Source organism: Zea mays, chromosome 8 (genome assembly GCF_902167145.1).
Source record: "Zea mays cultivar B73 chromosome 8, Zm-B73-REFERENCE-NAM-5.0, whole genome shotgun sequence".
Lineage (NCBI taxonomy): Eukaryota > Viridiplantae > Streptophyta > Magnoliopsida > Poales > Poaceae > Zea > Zea mays.
In genome coordinates, this window is record NC_050103.1 from 141787186 (window position 1) to 141807261 (window position 20076).

Below are 20076 nucleotides of genomic sequence, written 5' to 3' on the forward strand. Positions count from 1 at the left end.
CTCGCTGCTCTGTGCGCGTAGAGTCACGAGATGGGAATACTCTCACTTGCGGCTGGGCTGTGACTCTGAAATAGTTCTGTTTCTCGTGTACCAAGTGCCATGGGTTCTCCTCTACTTAACCTCTCTCAAAGGGAAGCTGAAGGAGAAGGGTCGCATGCGGCACGCCAAGAGACGGGCAGCTGAAGGACAAGGGTCTCGCATGCTGCTGACGAAGAGACAGGCAACTGAAAGGTTTACGCGGTTAGTGAGTGCTAAAAATTAACACAACCACGGTTAGTGAGTGCTAAAAATTAACACAACCACACCACGCCCGCTCGCCTGCCACGCCACGGCCGGCCCGAGCCCGGCCCGGCCGGTGGCACGCCCTTTTCCGTTTCTTGACTTCTCAAGTTAGGTGGAATAATTCCCACCATATAAGTCAAGCCAAAAGACCCTTGGACTTCCAATATGGTACTATTGGTATTCTCCACCATTACACAGCATAGAGTTTATTCAATAAATGGGCCAAGCCCATAAAAGATCCAACAACCCCCACCAAATTCTAGGGTTTGTAATGATGAAGTATCATAATCACAATCCTTTGATATACCAGTGTTTCGATGGAGACTGTTAAGTTGAACATCCATCTAGAATAAAAGTTTCACCCATTCACAACTGAACAATGGACTAAGCCTTGAATTGACAGTTTTGTGCGAAGTGAGATTCACTTAAATCCTTTGCTGATACTAGGCTGCAAAAGGGTATTCCCGCTGTTTAGAAGCATATAAGTCACACTTCAGTGCCTTTCTTGAGTATTTAGGGATTACCCAAGTCCCATAGACTGTGACCAGCAGTCTGACTCATATAGGTGTATTCCTCAAAAGATGTTCTGTAGGACAACATCTCACCTTTATAAGACTCTTGGAATACATTAAGGTAAATACCATCCTGCCTTATAGATAGGAAAGATGTGCATCAGAAATGAGTTAAGGAAGGGATCTTTCCTCACAACCTACTCCTAGCTTGTTTCTCCACTCTACTTCACGGGATCTCCGATCACATAGAGCAGGTTACCACTAGAATAGATTTCACATGGGTCTCATACCCATTTCTCTCGATGCACTTTCTATCACATTGCGTGATAGACCCTTAGTGAATTGATCTGCCAGATTATTCGATGTGTGGACATAATCCACCGTTACAACTCTGGAGTTTTTCAGCTTTCTGAAAGATTTCAATCTCCTTTTAACATGCCTTGTAGACTTCATGTTATTCCTGGAACTGTTAACCTTTGTAATCACAGTTTGGTTGTCACAGTTCATGGAAATAGCCGGTATCGGTTTTTCAACTACCGATAAGTCCAATAGGAAATCACGAAGCCACTCGGCCTCAGCCCCAGCAGTGTCTAATGCTGCGAGTTCTGCTTCCATTGTAGACTTCGTTAAGATATTCTGCTTGCAAGACTTCCAGGAAACAACGCCATCTCCAAACAGAAACACATATCCGCTTGTGGCATAAAGCTCATCAGCATCAGAAATCCAGTTGGCATCACAATAGCCTTCCAGCACTTTTGGGTTTCCAGTATAATGAATACCGTATGACATAGTACCTTTCAAATACCTCAACACTCTCTCAAGAGCACGCCAGTGATCATCTCCTGGTTTCGACACAAACCGACTTAGCTTACTCACATCATAAGAGATGTCTGGCCTTGTTGCACTTGCAAGGTACATGAGCGAGCCAATGATCTGGGAGTATGTCAATTGATCCCTTGCTATTCTCCGATTCTTTCTCAATAGCACACTAGGGTCATAAGGTGTTGGAGCAGGATCACAGTCACTAAAACCAAAGCGACTTAATACCTTTTCCACATAATGGGATTGTAATAAAGTTACCCCACCATCAGCTTCTCTAACAAGCTTGATGTTTAGAATGACATCAGCTTCTCCCAAATCTTTCATTTCGAAATTGCTCGATAGAAGATTTTTAACTTCCTCAATCACATTGAGATTTGATCCAAAGATCAAGATGTCATCAACATAAAGGCACAACATAACAGACTCACCCCACCATACCGATAATACACACACGTGTCAGATTCATTTACAGCAAAGCCAACAGCTATAAGAGTATTATTAAACTTTTCATGCCATTGCTTAGGTGCTTGTTTTAGGCCATACAATGATTTTATCAACCTGCACACCTTGTTCTCTTGACCATCCGCAATGAACCCTTCTGGTTGACCCATATAGATCTCCTCATCCAACTCTCCATTAAGGAAAGCTGTCTTAACATCCATCTGATGAATGATAAGACCATAAGAGGCTGTCACGGCTATTAATGTGCGAATTGTAGTCAATCGAGCCACTGGTGAGTAGGTATCAAAGAAATCTTCACCCTCCTTTTGGGTATATCCTTTGGCCACAAGCCTTGCCTTGTACCTCTCGATTGTACCATCAGGCCTAAGCTTTTTCTTGAAGATCCATTTGCAACCTATAGGTTGACAACCATAAGGATGGTCAACGACCTCCCAAGTTCCATTAGACATAATAGATTCCATCTCACTCCTTACTGCTTCCTTCCATAAGTCAGCATCAGGAGAGGAATATGCCTCACTAATGGTAGTTGGTGTGTCTTCCACAAGGTACACTATAAAGTCATTACCAAAGGATTTTGCAACCCTCTGTCTCTTGCTCTTTCGAGTGACTATAGTGTCATGCTCCTCAGGGATGTGCACGTGAGAATCCTCAGCATGATCTATAGGAATCGATAGTTCGTGCTCATGGGGAATTATAGTCTCATGACTTATATCACTAGGTGTATTCTTCATGGGAAACTCATTCTCAAAAAATGTTGCGTCTCTTGATTCCATGATAGTATCAACATACATATCAGTCACATCAGATTTTATAATTAAGAACCTATACCCAGTGCTGTGAAAAGAGTACCCAAGGAATATACAATCAACAGTTTTAGGCCCAAGTTTACGCTTTTTGTTGATTGGCACATTCACTTTAGCCAAGCAACCCCAAGTACGCAAATATGAGAGATTTAATCTTCTCTTTTCCCATTCCTCAAATGGTGTGATCTCTTTGTTCTTTGTTGGAACTCTATTCAGGACATGACATGCTGTCAGAATCGCCTCACCCCACCATGCCTTGGATAATCCCGCTGTACTCAACATGACATTCACCAAATCTGTTAGAGTGCGGTTTTTCCTTTCAGCAATCCCATTGGATTGTGGTGAGAATGGCGGTGTCCTTTCATGAATAATACCATGTTCCACGCAGAACTCATCGAACACATTAGAGAAATATTCTCCACCTCGATGAGACCTTAAACGTTTTATTTTCCTCTCAAGTTGGTTCTCAACTTCAGCTTTATAGGTTTTAAAATAATTAAATGCTTCATCTTTTGTTTTTAAGAGATACACATAGCAAAATCTAGTGGAGTCATCTATAAAAGTGAGAAAGTATCTTTTACCATCTTTGGTCAAAATTCCATTCATCTCGCACAGATCAGAATGAACAAGTTCTAGAGGTGCCAAATTCCTCGCCTCAGCAGCCTTATGAGGCTTGCGGGGTTGTTTTGATTCAACACACACATGGCACTTAGACTTTTTGACCAAGTTAAATTTAGGAATTAGATTTAGATTTTCTAACCGCATAAGACAGCCAAAGCTTGCATGACAAAAACGTGAATGCCATAAATCTGACTCATCAGAAAAATGAACAGAATTCACCATTTTATTACACACATCATGCAGGGATAAGCAGAACAAGCCTCCACAGTCATATCCTTTACCAACAAAAGTACCATGTTTCGACACAACACATTTATTAGACTTAAGAACAACTTTGTATCCATCTCGACATAGCATAGAAGAGCTAACGAGATTCTTCTTGATAGAGGGCACATGCTGCACGCTCTTCATTGGCACCGTCTTTCCCGAAGTAAACTTTAGAATGACCGTACCAACACTAAGAACATGAGCACGTGACCCATTTCCCATTAACAAGGCGCCAGACCTCCCGACCTGATAGGAGGAGAACATAGAGGCATCAGCGCACACATGAATGTTTGCACCACTATCCATCCACCACTCAGGTGAATTACAAACTGAAAGAACAAATGGTAAAGAATTACCATACCCAGATGTTCCATCTTCAGTTTCAGTGGTTACAATATTTGCTGATTTCTTGTCCTGTGTGAACTTGCGATCAGGGCACTCTCTAGCCCAATGTTGATCACTGTCACAGACAAAGCATCCTCCCTTTTCCTTGTTATTGTTGTTCTTCTTTTTAAATTGTGCTGTTTGAATAGGTTTATTTGTGTTCTCTTGTTTGTTCTGGTTTTTCTTCTTGATAAACTTGCGGAAGTTTCTCTTCTGCACTACATTAGCAGTAGAGGTCTCAACACCTTTTCCACTGTCCTTTGTTCTAGCCCTTTCCTCAACATCAAGAGTACCAATGAGCTCTTCCACATTGAACTCTTGTCTCTTATGTTTGAGAGAGGTAGCAAAGTCCTTCCAAGAAGGTGGCAACTTGGCGATTATACCGCCAGCCACAAACTTGTCAGGCAAAGGACAAGGAAAAAGTTCGAGTTCCTTAGCTAGTGCCTGAAACTCATGAGCCTGTTCCACTACAGATCGGTTCTCAACCATCTTGTAGTCATACAACTGCTCCATAAGATACAGCTCACTACCAGTGTCAGTTACTCCAAACTTTCCAACAAGTGCATCCCACAGCTCTTTCCCTGTAGGAAGGATGATATAGCTTTTCTGGAATTTTGTATCAAGTGCGCTAATTACTGCTCCTCGAAAGAGGTTGTCTTCAGCCTTAAACTTAGCCTCATCCTCAGGAGGTAAGTTGATAGGCTTGCCCTCAGCGGCATGAAAACAAGACATTGCAGTAAGCCACAATTCCATTTTAGCTTTCCAGATCAAGAAGTTTTTACCATCAAAAGGATCAGACTTTAGCACAACATTAAAACCTCTGACAGAAAAATGCCTAACATTAGGTTTTTGGATTGTTAGATATATAGACATTTTCCATATCATTTTAATTCCATAAATTAACATTATGATGATGAAATATAAAAGATAATTAATCATAGAAATCGTGATCTCAAATATATCTATAACAATATGGATCATGAGAACACAAAGCATATGAATCATATAAATCATATAAATATGATAAACATATAAACTGACTGAACAATTGAAAATAAACAGATAGAAACATAAACAGTATGACTGTAAAATTAAAATAGACAGATATAACATATTATAATAAGACAGAACAGATAAGCTAAAATCATTGCTACATATAAAACAACACAAATGAATATATGAAACATATCTAATCTGCAGAACGTAAAACAGTAATGAAATAAACTGATCATACCCGCCCATGCACTCTGATGATCCAGATCCTTGTCCAGCTTCCCTTGTCATGTCGCCAGGAAGAAGATGTTTTGGGCAGTCGCGTAGACGCTCCCCAAAAACCTAATTGCTGATCCCCCGTGCAAGGTCTCGAACGACAAGGGCTTCGGAGGCACCTGCCCTCTCGCTGCTCTGTGCGCGCAGAGTCACGAGATGGGAATACTCTCACTTGCGGCTGGACTGTGACTCTGAAATAGTTCTGTTTCTCATGTAGGCCCGGCCCGGCCGACGGCGGTGGCGGCGCGCGCGCGTGTGGCACGCCCTTGTCCGTTTCTTGACTTCTCAAGTTAGGTGGAATAATTCCCACCATATAAGTCAAGCCAAAAGACCCTTGGACTTCCAATATGGTACTATTGGTATTCTCCACCATTACACACCATAGAGTTTATTCAATAAATGGGCCAAGCCCATAAAAGATCCAACACGTTCTCGTTGCCCAAAAATATTGACGATTTAATAGTTAGCTGATAATATTTGTTATGAGCTATAAGCTAGACCTAACTATAACTAGTGTTGGGGGCCTTCGGCTTCCGAAGGTCCTCAAAAACATGATTTAACAATGTTTCTGGAGTAAAGTACATTAACAGGTACCTTCGGACTCGGATCAGAGCCACGGTACGAAGAAGCACAAAGGTTGGCACAGAGCCGAAGCTGTGTGTAGAAGAGCTTCGGAATAGCGGCAGAAAAGGAAACCGACTTAAAGATGAAAAACCAGATTAGACCTCGAAGAGTTATCGTAAAGTTATTGATAAATGTAAAGGGCATTATTGTAATTTTCCATGGGCTGCGACCCGTGCCTATAAATAGGTGAACAGTATCCCTGTACTGTTCACGCTGATTTGGCATTGGCTTTTGCATCACACTTGTACCTTTACCTTCTCACGAGCTGAAGGTACATTTGTAATTTGATATCACTTCTATTTTTCCATCGTAAAAAATGGAAATGATTCGACAATAATACACAACTGTTTATGTTATCTTTTATGTTTCATATGATTCCTTCTTCATTAATATATTTTATGCTGATGAAGGTAAGTCCTTCATAACCTTCGTCCGAAAATCATTATATCCTTAGGGAAATAATGCTTCGAAGGACGAAGGATATTAACATTTAACATTTTGTGTTGCCTTGTTCTTGATTCATAGCATTTGAGAACAAGTCCCCAACATTGGTGCCCACCTCCGGTGAATTCACTTACATTTTTTGAATCTTGAACACTTTCGGCAAGCATCACCTTCGTCATGCCGCCGAAAAAAGCTTCAGCGACAGGGGCTGGTACTTTACAACCACTGGATCCCAATCAGGATGTCCTTTCTCTTAGAGAGGCCCGAAGCCAGAAGAGGAAGGCTGTTAGTCCAACACCTCCGGAGGATGACCTGGATCAGGAGATCCAAAACCTGGAGATCCTTCAGCAACAGGTGCAACGCAAGAAGGAGAAGATGGCTCGTCTAGCTGATCTTCAGAGACAGATAGACGAAGCTTCTGAAGAGGTTCGTCATCTTGTTCAAGATGATCAAAGCCGAAGGCCTCCACGCAGAGAGCTTCATCAGGAAGGCTTCCACAATGAGGATGACTGGTATGAAGATTTCCATCATGGAAACTTTGCTTTTGATGATGCTTCTCCTCTCTCAACAGAATTGCAGGCTACACCATGGCCACAGTCTTATAAGCCACCCCAACTCCCCATGTATGACGGTCACACAGACCCGAAGCAATTTCTAATGAGCTATGAAGCAACCATATCTTCGTATGGTGGCAATACGGCAGTCATGACAAAATCTTTTGTCATGGCCGTCAGGAGCGTTGCTCAGACTTGGTACTCTTCTCTCCGGCCAGGGACAATCACTTCTTGGCAGAAATTGAAGGATATGCTGATAACTAGCTTCCAAGGGTTTCAGACGAAGCCAGTCACCGCTCAGGCTCTCTTCCAGTGTACCCAGGACCATGAAGAGTACCTTCAGGCGTATGTCCGGAGGTTTCTGCGCCTGAGGGCACAAGCGCCAACAGTGCCCAATGAAATTGTCATTGAGGCCATGATTAAGGGGCTTCGGCCGGGACCATCAGCGCAGTACTTTGCCAGGAAGCCACCACAAACGTTGGAGAAGCTGCTCCAGAAGATGGACGAATACATTCGAGCTGACAATGACTTCCGCCAAAGAAGGGAGGAAGCATTCAGGTTCTCTGAAATGACCAGGGGCTTCGGAGGAAGATTTCACCTGAGGCATGTTAGGTCAATCCATAACTCTGCTTAAACTGATGATCGAGGGAGCCAGCAGCAAAGGCCATAACACTCTTCACAAGCTTCAGCCCAACAGCAGAGTTCTTTTCGGCCGCCAGCGCCAAGGGGCAGAGGCGCCAGGGGCTTCGGGGGAAGGTTTGGAGACCAGCCAAGAAAAATATATTGCCTATTCTGTGGTGAAGACAAGGGCCATACTACCAGGATGTGCCATGTTACCATCTAGAAGCAGAAGGAAATAGCGGAAGCAGCAGCGCAACAGAGTCAGCCGAAGCAGGTCATGCATACTGCTTCGTATCACTCACCTTATATTCCAGAATATGTAGGCAACCACCCTGCAGCTTCTGTTGCTTCGGCGAGCCAACCCCAAGCATCTTGGCAGCAACCTCCACCGCCACCGCCGATCCAGCGAGGACAACAGCCAGAAGGGAGTCACCACAATCATCTTCAGAGGGATTTCAGAGAGGAGTCCGAAGCTCGCACAGTCAACAGCACTGTGCCAGAGTCGAAGCACATTTATTGACAAATATCCTACCTCCACAGCAGTTTTTTTGCATTTTCTACATTCGCTATTACCCTTTTGTTAATAAGGAACAATTATGAAGAATTTAAATGTTTTTAATTGAATTTCAATTCCTTGTAATACTTTCGTCTTTTACCATAATAAAAATATGTTTTTTCCATAGGCTTGAGTTGCCGAAGCATACGAACTTATACTGATTTGAAGGACCTTTGTATTATCAAAAATTTGATCTAACGTACACAGTACAAATTGTTCGAAGCTGTAAAAAGTCGTTCCTAAGGGAGCGCAGTGTAAGTTTTCTAAACATACAGCGAAAAATAAACGCTGATTCCGCTGAAAGTAAAAGGCGAAGAAGCTCCTAAGGGAGGCTTACAGCGAAAAATAAACGCTGATTCCGCTGAAAGTAAAAGGCGAAGAAGCTCCTAAGGGAGGCTTACAACGAAAAATAAACGCTGATTCCGCTGAAAGTAAAAGGCGAAGAAGCTCCTAAGGGAGGCTTACAGCGAAAAGTCAGCGCTGATATAAAAAGTGTGTGTGCTTTATTACAGGGATATGTATCTGCGGCACAAATATCATTTTGCATAACATAACATCATCACATCATTTTTGCATAACATAAGCATCATACAGCATAGTGCATCTGGAACAAGAAGGGGATACAGTGTTGACCTTCGGAACATATTTTGGAAAAGAGAAAATCGTGCTAAGGCACAAGACAAATCGAGATGAAGTGTAGCCTCATCGGAAACGCAACACAAAACTTTTTTACAGCTTCGAAGAACATTTCACGAAGCTTGGACATTTCTCATCAGAGAAGTAAACAAATTCTTATGGTATAGAAAGGATTGTCTTCACGAAGCATGAAAAGAAGGGAAGGTGTTTTTTCGCCGAAGGCTCAAAAAATGGTATGTATGCAAAGTTTCATGCATCGTAAAGGATTAAACTATAAATAGATTGTATATTACATTTAAAGTTACAATATATTACACATTTTTACGTTTCAAATGTTTCTACAATGGCATTCAATCCTCTTTAAGCACTATCTCTACAGCTTCGTTCAATAGTTGGTTGACAACCTTGTCCATAATGGCTTCGGCCATTTTTCTAATTTCATCGTCCCCCTTCGGGTGGGGGCCCGGGGATGCCTCAGCAGCTTCTGAGGGAAGAAAAGATACGGCTATATTACTATTACAAACCGAGAACAGAGTCTGGAATTAAAAATTACAGCATGATAAAAACCACTAATTAATACCTATGTGCCCTTCGGGCTCTGTACTTTTCTCGGCAGCTTCCGCTACTTTTCTAGCATCGTGGATGCCTTTTTCACTCCTTTGAATAATTTCTTGCACCAATTCTCGGCCGCCGTTATCCCAGATATCGGTGAAGAATTTCCCGCCGACCATGCTTGCTTCGGGTGAGGGGTCTTTAATGTCTTCAGTAGACAAAGTAGCTTCGGACTGCGCTAAGGATTTTATATGTTCACAGCCTTTCCTCTCCAAAACAGCAGCAATCCCCCTAGCACCCGAAAAAGCGCAGATATCACCACGACTATTTAGGATTTCCTCGAAGGCCTCTGCTTCGTGACTGATCCATTCCATTGGACCTTCAGGATTACCTCTTGAAAAATTCTCTTCACTAGAGAACGCGCCAACGCTGGCGAAGCTATATTTTATCTTTTTGACGCACTCTATGGATTTAACATAACATTTCCTCTGGGATGCACGAAGCTCCTTAACACTTATCTCTAAATGATTGGCCAATTGATCACTAAGCTCCCGTTTTGTTTCTTCAAGTATACGCTCTTCTTTAGCTCTAGCTAGCTGTTTCTGAAGATCTTTAATTTCACGTCTTTGGGCTTCGGCCTGGGCCTTTGAGGCATCTTCGTCATTTTTTACCTTGTCCACCAATGTAAGCAGAATTTTATCCTTTTCCAGAGCTTCATTTCTCAGTTTAATAACTTCTGATCATAGGTTGTTGAATGCAATTTCATAGCTCTCGTCTTCGGCACTCTTTTGTGCTCTCAATGCGTTGCTTAAAATTAAACCCTATATGTAAAAAAGGTTAGTGTAAGAATAAAAGAATGAGTTATGAATTATAAATTTTGTAAACATCCAATTCCCATACCTTCAGGCTGTTGTACGCAAGACTATCCGCAAGATCCTCCTTCATCATAGCACATAGCCCAGCTTCGAGCTTCGGAAACCCCATACTTCTAGACATCTCCCGGTAGACGGATAATTCTTTATTGTCTGGGAGGCAGTATAGGAAATCCTCTTCGTCCGTCTCATTGAACACTAGTGCCCCCTTCGGATATTTCAATTCTTTGGCATAGTGATTAGCTTCAAAAACTTCTTCTTCCGATAACTTTTTCCCCGAAGCATGACGCACAATATAATCGTATATTTTGGAAGATGCTTCGGGGACGGCGGTATCAATTTCTTCGGCCGAAGCTGGCTCTGACATTTTCATTTCTTCGGTTGCCTTTGCAATTTTTACTTCTTCTGCTTCCGAAGGTATTACCTTGGTTGGTTCTGAAGGCCCGGTTTCAACTCCAGTCTGTTGCTTCGGAGCTTCAGCAACGGACACTTCAGCGGGTGCCTCAGAAGTTTCAGCAGTCTTCTTTGGGGTTGTGCTGGGAAGTTTAATTGTTTCCAAAACATCTAACACATTAACCATTCTTTTCCTTTTTGGGGTCACTGTCGGCCCCTTCTTAATTTTTGATGCTTCAATTTCTTCTGAAGGACTTAAAATTTCTGATACCTTCACTCCTTCAGCTGATGCTTTCGCTTCTTCCATCTCTGGTTCTTTTATCTTTTTTGTCGCTGGCACTTTGGCCATTTCTGCGACTTCTGGCAGCAGGGTTGGCTCTTCAGCCTCGGTAGCCGAAGAGGTCTCTCCGGTGAACTCAGGCACCGTGGCTGGTTCAATATAGCGTGGCCGATGTGTGAGAACTTTTACCCTTTTTCTCTTTGGTGCTGGCTCACTAGGAGCAGCTGCAGCTTTTTCTTTCGCAGAAGTGGTGCCTTTTCTTTTTTGCCCTCGTATTGGATAGCGATAGTCGGGGTAGACGAACCCGATTGCATCAAATACCCGGTTGAGTCTTTTCCTTTTTTGGCCTCCGAAGGCCGTTGACAATGCAGTGTCTTCGGCCTTCGAGTATACCCCAAGCAATTCATCACTTACAGTCTCAATACTCTTTAACCAATCATCATCTGGTTCAAAAAACTTGTCTCCGTACTTGAATGTATACTTCAACCGGACTAGCCCACCTTCGTCAGTTTCTTTAACAGTTTCTTTCGGCATTTCCCAATTATCTGCAAGAGGCCACACTCCGAAGGCAATATGTTCTTGAGTTAAATCCCTTGTACCAATAAAAGAGCAAACAACTCCGAAGGCTCTCTGGCATTCTTCGGCTGCTTCATTCATTTCCACCTTCGGCCTTCACAGGCCGAAGCGTTGCCAGATGGGATGCATAATGATCTTCTTTATATCCTCTCGAGATTTCAAGTCATTTTTCACGTAAAACCATTCCGTCATCCAGTCGCCAGGCCATCTCTTTCGAAAGGTCGGCACTGGGCAGCTTGACCCAGACCGAGAGCCGAAGCTATAGCAGCCAAAGTTGTTGTGATATTGTTCCTTACCCCAGGGTTTTGTCTCGTATAACAATTCGTGCACGTTGCAGAAGCTTTTTGCATCAGGTTCCAAGCCTTGGCTCCTCACAGCTCACACAAAGATATTCATCCTTATGATTGCTTCGGGGGTAAGTTGGTGAAGATGGATTTCAAATATCTTCAGCACCTCCACAACAAAACGGCTCAGGGGAAATCGTAGTCCAGCTTTCAAGAAGCTTCGAAATATTATGACTTCATTTTCCTCAGGAGTTGGGCAAGTCTTCTCTCCTTCGTCGGCCCTTACAACAGACAAATCCCGGAAATATCTTCCCCTCATGTTGACAAGATGATTTTCTTTAATACTTGATTTGCCGAAAACCGCATGGCTTGGCCGCCAAGGTCGATTTTTGGAGTCTTCACCACCACTATCCGCATCATAACTGTCGCTATCACCAGTATCTTCAGATAAACCTTCCAAAATTTCTTTAGTGATCTTTTCTGTATTAGTCTTCGACATAGATCGAAGAAAACCCAGATGCATCTCTTCAGAAAGACTCAACTTCATTTCGGCAGCAACCTTCTTCTCCTCAGACATTCCTTCGGAATTTTTGCCTCTCGCTTCCGAAGCTTAAAACTAGGGAGGCAACCAAATATTTATAGGCAGAAAACTATTTGAGCAGGTAAAACAGATGGCAAGAAAGCGTGCCGAATAAATTGTGGCGAGCCCGTATTTATAAACCCATTATGTCGGAAACTGGAGGGCCCCATTTGCCAATGACTGTTGCTATTCTAGCAAAAGGAAGGTGTTTTTTCGGACCTTCGGCTCATAGCCTTCGTCCATTTCGCAATCTGAATTTATCATTCTGACAAATTAATATTGCGAGGGGCTACTGTTGGGGGCCTTCGGCTTCCGAAGGTCTTCAAAAACATGATTTAACAATGTTTTTGGAGTAAAGTACATTAACAGGTACCTTCGGACTCGGATCAGAGCCACGGTACGAAGAAGCACAAAGGTTGGCACAGAGCCGAAGCTGTGTGTAGAAGAGCTTCGGAATAGCGGCGGAAAAGGAAACCGACTTAAAGATGAAAAACCAGATTAGACCTCGAAGAGTTATCGTAAAGTTATTGATAAATGTAAAGGGCATTATTGTAATTTTCCATGGGCTGCGACCCGTGCCTATAAATAGGTGAACAGTATCCCTGTACTGTTCACGCTGATTTGGCATTGGCTTTTGCGTCACACTTGTACCTTTACCTTCTCACGAGCTGAAGGTACATTTGTAATTTGATATCACTTCTATTTTTCCATCGTAAAAAAATGGAAATGATTCGACAATAATACACAACTGTTTATGTTATCTTTTATGTTTCATATGATTCCTTCTTCATTAATATATTTTATGCTGATGAAGGTAAGTCCTTCATAACCTTCGTCCGAAAATCATTATATCCTTAGGGAAATAATGCTTCGAAGGACGAAGGATATTAACATTTAACATTTTGTGTTGCCTTGTTCTTGATTCATAGCATTTGAGAACAAGTCCCCAACAACTAGCTAATAATAGAATTAATCAGGACCTAAGGCCCTATTCAGATCCAACTATGCTAATAGTTATTTTGAAAAAAAACAAATAAGGCACATGTGTTTCTTACCGATGTCCAACTTATCTTGTACTAAAAAGCATCAATCGCCTAGTATTCTTAAAAATAAAATCATCAATTATATCTTCCTACTTAGGGCCTGTTCGTTTCGCATGGAATGAAGGGGTGGAATAAATCTGGCTTGGATTCTTTCAATAATTACTATAAGTTTTGGAGATTTGGAATTAATCCTGGTCTGTTCCAGCAGAAACGAACGGGCCCTTGACCTTCTCCAAACCACCACTTTCAAGTGCTATTGTCGCTAATCCATTGAGCCTTTCCTGTGTCATGGTACTGCGCAAGTATGACCTTAACAACTTCAATTTTGAAAAACTCCACTCCGTAGATGCAACAGTCGTAGTCAGTAAAATTCTGTATGCAATAAGGGCATTTGGAAAACATCTCATTTGTTTCACAAATCTATACTACTCTATTAAGAACCTAATATCAATATGGGCACTCGTGCTACCATGACTTCACCCTCCCCACGCCCAACGTCAACAAAAAATTAGTGCAGAACGAGTACTTGAACCCACACTCATCTACTCCAAAAATTGGGGGCTAACCACCACACCACATGTACCTTAGTGTTTAGAAATAAAAGAAAAAATATATTTGTAGTCTAGACGCTATTCCCCATGCTCTCCCGCCTCATGGCAACACACGTGCACATACCTAGTCTTGTACTAAAAAGCATCAATCACCTAGTATTCTTAGAAATAAAATCATCAATTTTATCTTCATACTTAACCTTCTCCAAACCATCATTTTCAAGTGCTATTGTCACTAATCCATTGAGCCTTTTCCTGTGTCATGGTACTGCACAAATATTACCTTGACAACTTCAATTTTGAAAAGCTCCACTTCGTAGATGCAACAGTCATAGTCTGTAAAATTCTGTAGGCAACAAGGGCATTTGGAAAACATCCCATTTGTTTCACAAACTTCAGAATGGCAGCAACTCCCAATGGTTTCCATGGGATAAAACCTTGAAGCAATTTTAATAAAAAATCTTTGCCATCAATATGAAAATGTTCACCACTTTTAAGTGCTTCCTTAAGATTAACACAAGCAGACAACAAACTTTTGTCATCTAAAGAACACAACTTTTATGAAGTGAATAAGAAACCAAAGATACTTTGAAATCCCTTGTACTGTTCAAACCGCCTGTTGGGGACTTGTTCTCAAATGCTATGAGATAAGAACAAGGCAACACGAAATGTTAATGGTTAAAGACCTTCGTCCTTCGAAGCATTATCTCCCTCAGGATATAATGATCTTCAGACGAAGGTCATGAAGGACGTACCTTCATCATCTCGGTGTATAATAAAGAAAGTAGAAACATATGAAACATGGAAAAAAGCATTAATAATTATATGACATCATTAGGATATTTTTATAATATCATCATGAACAAACATAAACAATATCGAATTACATTTATACCTTCGGTTTGACAAAAGGTGAAAATCCAGGTATGACGTGAACGAGTGAATACAAGTCAGCGTGAACAGTACAGGGTTACTGTTCACCTATTTATAGGCACGGGACACAGCCCGGTTGAAATTACATTTACGTCCTTGATAACAAATTACAAACATGACACAAATTATCAGGGATTGAACAGTCTTTTCCTCTTTAAGTCGGTGCCGCCCTTCGTCTCAAGACACATCGTTATGCCGAAGCTTTCTGAGTTGTAGCTTCAACATATACCTTCGTGTTATGTATGCGTTCATATCGTCCTGCTGAAGGTGTTTTTGCTTAGAGGACCTTCGGCGTAGAAGAAGGCCCCCAACAGTAGCCCCTTCACGGTGCTGGATCGTTTTTCATAACGAGCTCGATCCGTGAAAAATCTCAAAGGCTTCGGAACGCCGAAGGTCCGAAAAACACAATCCTTGAGCTCGTTGCCGAGAAACGATTAAAATACTCCAGGCGTAAGGTGGTCCACCGTTCAGCGAGTGCAGACGATCTGGCGGTTCGCCTTCCGAGTACCGAGTGGTCCACCGTTCAACGAGTACATGCGGTTTGACGATTCACCTTCCCACATGCAGCACTATATGAACAGACGGGTTGGTGCAGATTTACCACAACATTCATTGCTATTGCACTGTTGTGCTATTAAAAAATTTAACCATAGCCGAAGGTTTTTTACTGCGCTCTCAGGCAATCACTTCATTATTTAGAGTTAACTTCGTCAGAAGAGTGAGCTTCGTCATAACTGCACAAGAACCATCAATCTTCGTAAAAACCGAGAAAAATCAATCAAATGGTTAGAGTGCGCTCGACTGCAAGGGTGTCATGTGAGGGAGAAGAAACCGAAGTTACTGAGATGGCACCAATTTCTGAAGTCATGAAACGATCAGGTTTAGTTGTGATAGAGGGAACCATTGATGAAGGTACACCTGCTGCCGAAGCTGAACAGGCTGATATTGAAGAAGAAAATGCTGATGAAGAAGAGGAAGATTATAGCATTTTGATCCCATCGAAACCCAGCCACCTAGATTTTGAGAAATCTACTGTGTCTGAAGCCGACGTGCCCATAATGGTGAAGCTGGGCTACTTTGGAGAAGCTAAAAGGAAACTTGTTCGTTTTGCCGGAGAAGAAACCACCCAGCGCCGAGGGATGATGAAGTAGTGGTTTTCAAAAGTTTTTTTAGAGCAGGATTACGGTTTCCTCTGAACGAAATGATAGGAGAAGTTTTGAATTTTTTTTTTGAAATTTATCTTCATCAGCTGACCCCTAACGCTCGTTAGGCTCAGCATCTTCATCTGGGCCCTCTGAAGCCAAGGGATGGACCCAGATGCCGAAGCATTCTGCCGAGTGCACGAGTTGCACTACCAGACGAAGGCCAGGGCAGAAGGTTTACATGAAAATTTTGGTTGCTACAATTTTGCGTATCACAAGGATACGAAGGCTCCAGTTCTCAGCTATCGCACCAAGTGGCCAACCGGCTGGAAAGGTGAATGGTTCTATATCAAGGCTGATGAGAAGAAAATGGGGAAACTGATGACGATGGTTATGTCTCTGCTATCTCTAAACTTCGAAATGACCCGACCCCTGTGCAACATGCAGCTAGGGTCACCATGCCAACTGGCCGTAGTAGAATTCAGGGTGGTGGCTGAATAGATCAGCACCAGAGACCTGGTGCAAGAATACCTGGCCAATAGGACATCTCCAACGTCAAGTGATTGGGCCATGCCAAAGCTAAAGGGAACAAAGAAGAAATATGAACTTGTTCGATTACCTTACCGTTTTAAGTTTGAGAAACAGTTCAAGGAGCCTTGCCAAGAATGGCTGGAAATGATTGAAACTATGTGCAATGAAATTTTGGGGAACTACACTAAAAAAGAAGACCAATTAATGACAGCAGCCTTCAGCACCCGGCCAAAACGAAGGTTAAACCGGGTAATGGACGCTCTAAAATTTGAATACCCTGATTATGAGTGGCTCAACAAGGGTGTCGAAGGGGCAAAAAGAAAAAGGATTGTTTGCGTTCTGAGCAGACAAGCTGCTAGGATGGTGAAGGAGGATGAGAAGGTTTTAAAGAAGAGAAAATCCTCTCCTGAGCCGAGGGTAGCAGCTTTAAAGAAAAGAAAAGCTAAATCCCCAGAGCCGAAGATGATTGAAGAGGAAGAAGAGACTCCCTCAACACCTCCAGCTGCCGAAGTGGCAGAAATTTTAAAGGTAATGATTGAATCTCTACCTATCAAGCTGCTAAGCCCTCTGGGACCGGAACTGGCGAAGCTTTTTCAGAAGAAAGAAGAACCTTCGGCTACAAAGAAGGCAGATGGGCTGAAGAAACGAATAATTGGTAGCCTAATGCAAGCCATTGAAAAGACGCCACCATCGGCCACGACATCTAAGATAGCACCTACTGTAAGCGTCGAGGCCGCTGCCGAAGCAAACATATCGGCCGAAGCTGCCACCGAAGCTACCAACTTGGAGGCCACCTTATCTGGAATTAATACATTGCTATTGGATATGCCTACATAAGAAACAGTTGCAGCTGCAGAACAGGTCATGGCCCCAGTGCCTGACAAAGGAAAGAAAATTGCCGAAGCTGCTTCGGAAGAAAAAGATTTCAAGCTTCGGAGCCTGATCGGACAAGAACTATCTGAGGTTGAAAAGAAGGAGCTACAGGAATACGACATTTCCTGTGGCTACCAGCCAGGAGCCATGCTCTTTGGCGGAATCGATGAAGAGGCCTTGGAATGCGTTCACGACCGTACTAGGGCGAAGGTAATCGGCACTATATCGAAGAGTGTTGGTTTTCCAAAGCTCGAAGCCGATATCAGCAGCTACCGACGACAACATATTGTCGGTAATTTGTTTTATTCCAACTTTACGGTAAAATTCTTGTGATGAAGCAAAATTTTACTTATTTTTGCGACGAAGCAAATTTGCTGATGAAGGTCTATTTGTACAGAGTATGCTGCTGAGCAAAGCACTGCAAATGCAACAAGACCTCGAGGATAAAAAGAACGAAATTATAATTGAGGGTCTAGAGAACAAGATTAAAGAATACGAAGCTTCTCTTGAAAAGAAAGATTTCCTACTCCAAGCAATAGAAGGTTCCCTAGCAGAAGCGCAAACCGAAAATGCTAGATTAAACATGGGAGCTTCTCCAAAAATCAGAGAGCTTCGAACAAAAAAGAAAAAAATTACAGACAAAATTTGAAGCTGAAGCTGTCGAAAACACGAAACTGAAACAATCTTTGAAAGAACTTCAGAACATGTGTCTGGATTTTGGCAGTCGCTGCGTACAGCGATTGAAGAAGGTTTTCAACTCAGTTGGAGCCAACGCTGAAAAATTTACCCCTTCAGCCGAAAACATATCAAGCACCTTCGAACACATTGAAGGCGAAATCGAGGCGCTTGCCGAAGTAATAGCGGGGCACGGTGACTTCTGTGCCCTGCTAGCTTCTCGCGGCACAACTGCAACATTTCTGAAAGCTGGTTGTACGCACGGGAAAATTGTCAATAGACCAACTTTCAGCCTATCTTCAACGGATTTGGTTGACATTCCCAGCGAGGCCCGAAGCATAGGGAGTAGATTTATAACTCAAATTTGGGCGAAGGGTTGTCGAGATTTGGCTGGTGACGAGGCCCGAAGTTTGCTTAAACCGGTATGAAACTTATACCTATTGCTTACCTTTTCTTGTGATTACTTTTTACCTTATAAAACTTTGTTATGTGTAGGATGATGATGCCGAAGATTGATAATCCGAAGCAGACTCCGAAGGGCCGCTGATGCTGTTTTTTAGGCCTGCCTGCATAGATCTTTAGAGGCATTTGTATTATCTCTGTTAAAGACAGTGTAATCGAGAGTTGAACACTACTCTGTATATTTGTCCATACCTTGTAATATATTTTTACCTTTTCTTCCATGTGTAAATTGCTTTGCTGTGGACGAAACTTATATCTTTTGAGCGAAAGACAAAAAACACCTTCCCTTCTTTTCGTACACAACGAAGCATATCTTGCTTCTTCATGCTCATCGAAGCATTGTTATCAAAGCTGAAGTATCTGTTTGTGCTTTATGTTATGATGATGATGATCCTACGAATGTCTACATGAATGTATATGAATGCAATGAATGATGTAATGTAACGTGCAAATGAATGTCCCAAACACACACACGAAGCCACACCCAGACTCTGCATCCCCTTAGGAATGACTTTTGAGTCTTAAGCTCTGCATCCCCTTAGGAACGACTTTTGAGCTTCTTCACCTTCTATTTTGGTTGTATTTAAGTTCTGCATCCCCTTAGGAACGACTTTTGAACTTCTTCACCTTCTATTTCGGTGGTATTTAGCTCTGCATTCCCTTTGGAACGACTTTTAAGCAGAAAACTTACTCTATGCTCCCTTAGGAACGACTTTTTTACAGCTTCATCATGCTTTTGGCTCTGCATTCCCTTAGGAACGACTTTTGAGCAGAAAACTTACGCTGTGCTCCCTTAGGAACGACTTTTTTGCAGCTTCATCATGATTTGCATCCCCTTGGGTACGTCTTTTGAGCTTCTCCCTGTTTTTCTTTTTGCACTCGTCGGTGCATGCTCAGATTTTACATATTACATCCTTTTTGGGGGATTCTGCCCTCGTAGGGCTAGATAAGTGAAAAATTACAAACTATGGCCCCATTAAAAACCTTTCTCCCCTCTTGAAAGGAAAAGGGTGCCATAGAAAAAATGAAAAAAGATTACATCATGTTACACATAGTATCGCCGAAGCTCATCCGCATTCCAAGATCTGGGTATGTCGTTGCCGTCAATATCCTTCAATCTATAAGAACTGGGCCTTGACGAAGATACTACCAGAAAAGGACCTTCCCATTTCAGTTGCAACTTACCCACTGTGTCTGGGTTGGCTACCCTCCAAAGCACCAGATGTCCTGGCTTGATATTTTTCAATCGAACTTTTCTGTCACGTCATTTTATTGTTTCGGCCTGATATTTATTAATGTGCTCTATAGCCTGCAGCCTGGTCCCTTCTATAGTATCTTTTGTTACTTGATAATTAGCTTCGTCTTCTGTCGAAGTTATTGTTCTTATTGACCCTGTCTTTGCTTCTTCTGGAGTTATTGCTTCGTCACCAAATAACAGTTTGAAGGGTGTAAATCCTGTTGACCTTGACGCA

General features: G+C 42.3%; 1 protein-coding gene across 1 annotated transcript in view; it reads left to right on the forward strand.

Moving 5' to 3' along the window:
- Positions 1–18901, forward strand: part of LOC103637336 (CRIB domain-containing protein RIC10) — a 31458-nt gene extending 12557 nt beyond the window's left edge. Inside the window, exon 4 of the mRNA XM_020542586.2 lies at positions 18638–18901. Within this exon, the coding sequence (XP_020398175.1) occupies positions 18638–18642 (5 nt within the window). The 3' untranslated portion in view covers positions 18643–18901. The remainder of the gene's footprint in view (positions 1–18637) is intronic.
- Positions 18902–20076: the final 1175 nt, after the last annotated feature.